The sequence below is a fragment of the Aphelocoma coerulescens genome, chromosome 20 (assembly GCF_041296385.1).
Source record: "Aphelocoma coerulescens isolate FSJ_1873_10779 chromosome 20, UR_Acoe_1.0, whole genome shotgun sequence".
NCBI lineage: Eukaryota > Metazoa > Chordata > Aves > Passeriformes > Corvidae > Aphelocoma > Aphelocoma coerulescens.
In genome coordinates, this window is record NC_091033.1 from 9,438,571 (window position 1) to 9,446,409 (window position 7,839).

General features: G+C 48.7%; 1 protein-coding gene across 1 annotated transcript; it reads right to left on the reverse strand.

Moving 5' to 3' along the window:
- Positions 1–2,349: 2,349 nt before the first annotated feature.
- LOC138120905 (neuropeptides B/W receptor type 2-like) lies at positions 2,350–6,052 on the reverse strand. The gene is made up of 2 exons (XM_069034008.1): positions 5,294–6,052; positions 2,350–4,784 (listed from the first exon to the last, which is right to left on the reverse strand). The coding sequence occupies exon 2, from the start codon at positions 4,140–4,142 to the stop codon at positions 3,144–3,146; it is 999 nt and encodes a 332-aa protein (XP_068890109.1). The 5' UTR covers positions 4,143–4,784; positions 5,294–6,052; the 3' UTR covers positions 2,350–3,143.
- Positions 6,053–7,839: the final 1,787 nt, after the last annotated feature.

Here is a 7,839-nt window from a genome sequence, read left to right on the forward strand (position 1 = left end):
GCAACAACCGCTTCCGACCCCCCGCCTCAGCTCAGATGCCTGCGTTGAAAACCTGCACTGGGAATACGAGCCCTGTATGAACCTAATTCCGGTTCTGGGACGGGAAATGGCTCCCAGGGATGATGGAGCAGAGTCCTCCGCGGCTGTGTCCTCGTGGGTGTGACAGAACGAGGAAGGCGATTCCTTCCCGGAGCAGGAACCTGCTGCTGCTGCTGCAGTGGGCAGGAGCTCCTGCTGTGTCCTGGGAGCTGCGTGGCTGCATCGCACCTCTGCACTCATTGACACATCCCGGACTGTCCCAGAAGGAAATTCCCCCGGCTTTTAGGCTGAGCTGACTTCCCTGCTCAGTGCATGGCTGTCTGGGAAGGGGTTAGGACAGGAGGGAGCCCTGTGGGTCTCTAATTCAGCGTCCTGCGACCCTGCAGACCCCAGACGGGATGTTTGCTTTAGGAGGGGATTTATTCAGTGAATCGTTAATGGGGTTTATTTCCCCGCTTAGTCTTTAAGATGCAGCTGATGTGGGCTGGTGTGACAAGCCAACCCCAGCAGTGGGAGGAAATTCAAAGGAATGAGCTGGCGTGCGGGGTTTCCCTGGGGGGAATCTTGCGCTGGGAGTGGGCAAGCATCTCCTTGGAGGTGTTTTCGGCTCTCCCGGGTGGAGCCGAAGCAGCCTGGCCTCGGATGCGGTGCTCCGAGGGTCGGCCCAGGCACGGGCACCCCGAGTTTGCCGGCTCCCCGCAGGAGCAGGGTGCCAGGCTGAGCCGGCTGCGGGAGATGCAGCGATGCTGAGCTGAAAGCAGACAGTGCCGCTCAGCGCCGCCGGGCTGAACCGCACCGGCCACCTCGGGGCTCCGCGGGAGCTGGAGCCCCTCCTGAGCACGGGAGGAGACCTCGGCCTATGCAAATCCGTCTCCCCTTGGAGCCTGGCACCCCACAAGAGGGGCCAGCACTCAGGCGTTCCGTGTTTTACATGGAGAGAATCAGGCGCGCAGCAGGATGATGCTGAGATGGGGCTGCTCGTGCTCAGAAAGGCAAGGCCCGGGGGATATAAGCAATGTCTGTAAGTGCCTGTGGAGGGTTCAGAGAGGAGGGAACCAGACTCTCCTCAATGATGTCCAGTGACAGGACAGGAGGCACAAACCGAGATGTGGAAAATTCCATCCAAGCCTAGGAAAGAAACTCACTGTTGGAGTGGTGAAGTACAGGAACTGGTTGTCCCCAGCAGCTGTGGCATCTCCGTCCTTGGAGACACTCAAACCCAACTGGATACGGTGCTGGGAAATTTGCCCTGGATGACCCTGCTTGAACCATGCTGTGATTCTGTGACTGTCGTGACTTGTGATTTACAGAAAAAGCTCCAGCAATGTCACTGTCAGCTCTGAAAGGGGGTGACTCACCCTGAAAAGATCCTTTCCATCTAATGTAATACAGTAGTTTAACCACCTAATAAAATCTATTGCCTTTCCTAGAGCCCCAATGCCAATGAACTGTGATGTTGCAGCTAATTAGGCAGCTTCTGTGAGAGGTGACATAATCTGAGTCAGATTTCACACTCAGAAAGGTTTTTCCCCCTAGAAAGCCCACTGCCAGCAGGTGGCAACCATGCTAAAGCCAAATTCCTGGCGAAGTTTCACCTGGAAGAATGTGTTCTCCTTCATTGTTCTCCCAAAGTTAGCACCTTTAATACGGAGAACACAGTGATCTTGCATCCACACATCCGTTTTTAGTTTTCTAAAAATTAAATTGCCACCATGAGGTATTGAGGGTTTTCAGCTTTGGCGTTGGGGTGCTGAGGGCACTGAATTGCCCCAAGGAGCCTCACCTGGGGTCTCCACCCACGCTGTCACCCTCTAAGAGCCCATTTAAACCGAAAACTGCAACCTGGGGTCTCCACCCGCATTGCCACCCTCTGAGAGCCCATTTAAGCTGAGAACTGCAGCCTCCTCTTCTTTTTTACCTCTTCTGCACTTTGCTGGGGGAATTTCGACAGGTAAGAGCTGAGATTGGTACCCGGGGACTGGGGAAAAGCTCGAGAGAAATATTTTAGCTCAGACAGCCTTCCCAAAACCAGTAACACATAAACCTTGCAGGGCTAAAGGGTGTGAGAGTGAGGTTTTCAAGCTTTCAATATGGAGTTTCTGATCTCCAGACTCTCCCATTCAAGTCCTGGTTATGTCCAAGTATTTTGACTATTTATCTGTGAAAGAAGGAAATTTTATCTGCAGTGCTCACTGGAGTTTTTCTTGTGGCTTACCAAACACCTCAATTTTGTTACAAACCTATCGTCATTTATTTTATAATAGGCAAAATGCAACATATATAGCAAAGAAATGGCAAAAGTAGCATAAATTTTCTCTTGTGAAAGAAGGACCAGTCTCTTTTTTCCCCCATGAGATTTATTTCATTACTCACTCTTAAATAAATATGTATTTGATACTTAACAGGAACAGTTCAGTTCAAAATAATTTCTAACACAAATTCCCACAGTTGTCATAGTATTTGTATGGTGTGTTGTTTAACTCTATTTCTGAGGCTCAAATCTTCCTTTTGGTCTAAATTTAACAAGTAAGAAAAGAGGAAATTTGTGGTGGGTTGGAAGATAGACATCCTTCAAAATCAAAAGAATGCAAAACACACAGGAACATACATGGACACGAAAATAGTTTCTCTTCTCTCCCAAATACTCATCTTCTGTCTGTTTTATTGATATTTCATTGAAAGTGCTCATTAGCTCTGCTCCATTAAACAATCCTCCCTATTAACACAGTGATGAAGAACTGAGCTTTGCACTCATCTGGAAATTGGTCTCCAGGCTGCCCGTGCTGTACAGCAGATGGCAACAGAGGACCACTCTGCGGCAGAAGTACACCCCTGCAAAGGAAATGTCAATAATTCAGAGTGTGCAATTAACAATGAGGGTATGGAAACGCAACTCTGAGAAGCTGGTAGGAGCAAAGAGGGGAAATACAAGAGTTGCAAGTGGGCAGGACAAACCCTGTGGCTGATGAGGATTATAAACGGGCCACACATTACATGTAAACCAAAGAAAGGACATTGTACATTCATTGGCTGCCCCTCCAGTCTGCAAAGTTGCCCCTGAAAAGCCCTGGGAGGGCAGGGACCTGCCATCCCCAACCCCCTGTTCAAGAAGTTCTGCATTCCAGCAACTTCCGGAAACTTTTCCGAAAACTGTCATCCAGGAAAGCGTACAAGAAAGGATTCAAGCATGAATTGGCATAGCTTAGGCTGGTGATGAAGTAGGATATTCCAATGACCATGGAGGTCTGGGGTAGGTCAGTGGTCAAAGCCACGATGGTGGCCAAGTGGAAGGGAGTCCAACAGAAGAGGAACACAGCCAGGACTATGAAGACCATAATGGTGACTTTCTTCTTGGCTTTGTCCAGGGCTCTGGCATTGGAGTTCAAGTGCATGTTCCTCAGCTTGTAGAGCATCATGGTGTAGAGGATGCAGATGGTGGATACCGGAATGGCAAAGCCAAGGATGAGGGTGTAGATCCTGCTGGCTTTGAACCAAAACCTCTCAGGCTTGGGGAAATTGAGACCACAACTCTTGATCTCCAGGTCGTCGGTGTAGACATTGGCAAAGATGATGAAAGGGAGGACTATGATGGTGACCAGCATCCAGATGCACAGGCTGACAATCCTGGCTGCTCGGTACGTGCGATGGGGCATCCTCTTGGACCTGACTGTAGCCAGTACCACCAGGTACCTGTCTATGCTCATCACTGTCAGGAAATAAATGCTGGAGAAGATGTTGTAGTGGTCTATGGACAAGATGACCTTGCAGAGGATTTCTCCAAAGGGCCAGTAGCGGAGGAGGTGCTCGGCAATATTCATGGGCAAGACAAGGGTGAACAAGTCATCGGCTATAGCGAGGTTCAGGATGAACATATTGGTCACAGTCTTCATCTTGGGGGCCTTGAGGATCACATAGATGACAGCAGTGTTGCCTGTGAGCCCCACAGCACAGATCACTGAGTAGATCACGGGCAGGACAACGTAGAAATCAGCTGCCTGCTCTTGGAGGGTGAAGTTGAACCTCATGCTGTTTTCCAGGTAGCAGCTGTTGCCTGCATTGCTGCAGGAGCTGTTCAGATCATCCCAAAAGGAGCTGTTTCCCATGCCTGTTGATCACAGACCACCCTCAGATGCCACTGAAAGCTTTGCTAGCCCAGAAGTGAGAGCTTTTCTGTTTGGTTGGGTGTTTTTTCCCCTCCTGTGAGAAGCAGCTGTTACCTCATTTAGATGCAGCTTATTTTCAAAGGTGACTTGTGAGGCTGCATGGACCACCTAACTTACTTCTCTGCTCTGTTGGAGAAGTTAGATTTTGGAGTGATGAGGCAGGAAAAATATGTTTGGAAGACATAAGGCTCCATGAACCATGGAAACAAGAGAATTATGACTCTCTAAATAAGTCAAGGAGCTCTTCTTTCTGAAAGCATTCTGGTGAGCTTTGGCTTTTATTTGCTGGGGGAGTTGAGTGGCTCCGGTTCAGCTGTCTGCAGTGAGAGTTCTCCTGGGGCTGGCAGGAACAAGGAGGCAGAAGGGGGAGTTTCGTGCCTGGCTGGCTGTTCACAGCCTTGGAGGACCTGAGGGATGGCTGCTGTTTCACTGGCACAGTGTTCGCTTTCCGTGCCGGAGCAGAAGCGTTCCAGTGGTTAATTAGCGCTTGCCTTTGTGTCGGAGTTCAGGCTCTTCATGGACTGGGATTTCACAAACAATGAAGAAGTTTGTGACACTGCTACTCCCCACTCCCAGGGTCCCCTAGCAAAAGAAGGAGGGGGAAAGATAGTTCAGGGAGTATTTCTGAAACAAAGGGTTAAAGGGATTTATCCCGCAATCAAAGTACACTTGTAAGCAAGGGTGGGCTCTGAACTTATTCACTGTGAAGACCGTCCCCAGTACAAACAACTGGCAGCACCCCAAACCTGGCAGAGATGGACAGACAAACCTGTAAATCTCAGAAGTTCAGGATTAATCAGGGAAGAGAGAAAAAAGTACCCTGAAAGCAAATCCACTTTAGAGGCACAGCAAGAATCATCCCATCTGTAGCATTTGCCACATCCATCACTATTGCCTGACCCATACTTCCAAGAATTCCTCCACAGGGAATGAACAAACAACCGACCCCTACCCCCACTGTGAAAGATCAAAGGTTTGGCAACTGGTCCCCAGGCTCTGCAAAGAGAAGCACCCCACTTCTCTTGCATTTTGTTGCAATAAAGTGAGTGGGACTGCCGGCATTGGGGATGGAGGGCTGAAGTGTCCCTTACCTGGGAAGCGGCTCCGCTGCCTCCTCCAGCACCTGCTGCTTGCACTGGTGAGCCTCTTCCCTCTAATCCGAGTTGGAGGAGGGTCTCTGGGTTGCTGACGTACCGGGATTTGCAACCAGATCAACATGATGCTTCTGTGTGTGTGCGCGTTGCATGTCTGAGCAATTAGCACTTGCTCAGACCAGGGAAGGGGGGGAAACAAAGGTTTTTCTCTCTGCAGGGTTACTGAAATAGTAAATACGGTGGATGTTCTCTTCAGGAATGAGGGAGATGTCGAGGGACACAGGCAGCACCCCGGACTGGCTGAATGAGGGATGCAGGAAACGGTGGGAAGCGGGGGATTAAACTGCTTCAATAGGGAATAGTGGTTGGTTTTAACAAAGGGAGTGGGAGGAGGGTGAGCAACATTACAGCGCGCAAAATAAACAGACGTACCTTGCCAGATCTGCGCTGTTTTTGGCTGCTCTGGGGCAGTTTGGCCGGGTTTCTCCAGCTGGGTCTCTGATCCAGCTTTGGAAATTCAATGAAATCCTTCAGATGTGCATCAGGAGGTGCAGGAGTCCCGTGAAACTTGTCGGAAATGCACCCCAGGTTATAGAGCAAACCCAGCAAGAATGTTGGATCACTTTACCAGCATGTCCCTGGAAAAAGAAGAAAAAGGAAATCAAGAATCTTTTGACTCTCCTCTAGTGTTTTAAATGTGGCCTGACCTTTGTTTCAAGACAAGGCAAGGGAAAACACAGGCATCCACGAGTGCCTTGCCTGACTGTGTGCATTTAACCAGGAGGGCCAGCTTGTAGATCTGAGCCATGTAGCCAAGAACTCTGTTTAACTTTGTTCCTTTTTATATCCTTCTGGCAAGATTATTGTGCACCAGTAGCTGGGTGGGAGTAAAACATTTCCCTGCACTTTTTAAGGCCATGGCTATAACTGACTTTTCAGCAGATGGGATTTTTTTATGCCCAATGTACAACTCTTCCAGATATTTTCTATATATTGGCCAAAATCTAACCAGACACTGGGCTTATGGAAAATTAAACAGGAATGCTATTGTCCAGTTATATTGCATAGGAATGATATGGATGATGCTTCTTCAGATGAAACACTCCCGGAGCTTTCCTCTTGCCTGTTTTGGGACAGCTGGTGTGGTTTGCAAGGAGTTGTAAACGAAGCAAGGTATTGATGGATCTGCAGAGGGGAGGCAGTTTCCAGGAATTGCTGTTGTCTTTTTCAGAGAAGAACATGCAGGGAGGCAGAGAAATTTAGGAGAACGTGATGTTACATCTGCTGGTCTGTCACTGCTCCCTGGGACAAATGGATTTGAAAGTAATTTTCATCCACAATCCTTTGAGGCTTTCTGCTTTTCAGCATAAAGTATATCTCTGGTCTCTAGGACAGCTTGAAATCCATACTTTCTCTTCCCAAACTATATTTTCTTGGAATTGGCATCATGCTGCTGTGGCCAGGGGTCATGTGCCCAGGTGCTGTGTGTTTTAAGGACTGTGGTCTGGGGCTGGGAGCTGGGGGGGGGGGGGCTGCAGTGCTGATGATGTTCCCTTGTGCTTTGCCCTCTTCCTTGTGCCTTACTCCTCATTATCCGTAGTGAACATGCTCTTCGTGCCTTGGTTAGGATGTGCTTGATTAAAATAACCTGTCAGAGATGAGATGGAGACTAATTAAATCTCATTGCCTGGTGTGGGTAGAGGGGCTTTTGCTTCTTATATGCCCCAAACAAATTACTGGCACCTGCTTTCTGAGCTCCTTGCCTGGTTCTCCAATAAAACTTGTTTGCTTTGGGGAGAACAATTGCCAACAGATCTAAATTCATGTAGGAAATTGCTTTGTAGCAGGAACCTTTCTACTGACAGAGAAAATATTTCCTCTGTGTGTCTCTGGGTCCAATCAGGGCCAGAGGCTGTGCACAGAGGAAACAGATCCATGGATATTGGTGTGATGGGGAGTGCTTGGAGGGAAGGCTGAGAGAATGTTTTATTCATCTTGTCTTCTCTGGCTGAGCACCCCTTGATTATAAATGTTACAGTGCCACAAAGCCCTGAAAATCAAGCACTGGTTTGAAGATGCTGCTATAAAGCACACGAGCTGTGTCTTCCCTCGGAGCTGCTCGGACCTACTCTTGTGCCAACAGCTCCATCACCAGCACAGTGCAACAGGGACAAAAGTTTCATTCCTGGCAAAGCCACACCATGGAGATGGACTTTGCCTCTTGAAGCTCACATTCACACTGTGCAGCTTGGGTCAACTGTGCAAACAAAGAAAAGGCAGCGTTTTAGGGAGGGGGAAATTCCTGGCAATGCTAAATCAGCGGTGCTTTATTGCCTTCATAAAGCTGATGTGCTGCTGCCTCCAGACAAAGGCCATCCACCATTTTGGAGTTATGGACAAAATGTTTTGTTGGGCTCCTGCTGCTGTCAAGGAGTCAAGTTCATCTCAAGGACACAGATATACAATCAATACCCTGTTTACCAAAACAAAATGTTCTTGGCTGGCTGTCTTGCAGTTGCTGGTTATTAAGGTGATTTATCTGT

What these genes read in the sequence shown, in the direction of transcription:
- LOC138120905 (XM_069034008.1), bottom strand. Translation starts at nt 4,142, where the DNA reads ATGGGAAACAGCTCCTTTTGGGATGATCTGAACAGCTCCTGCAGCAAT.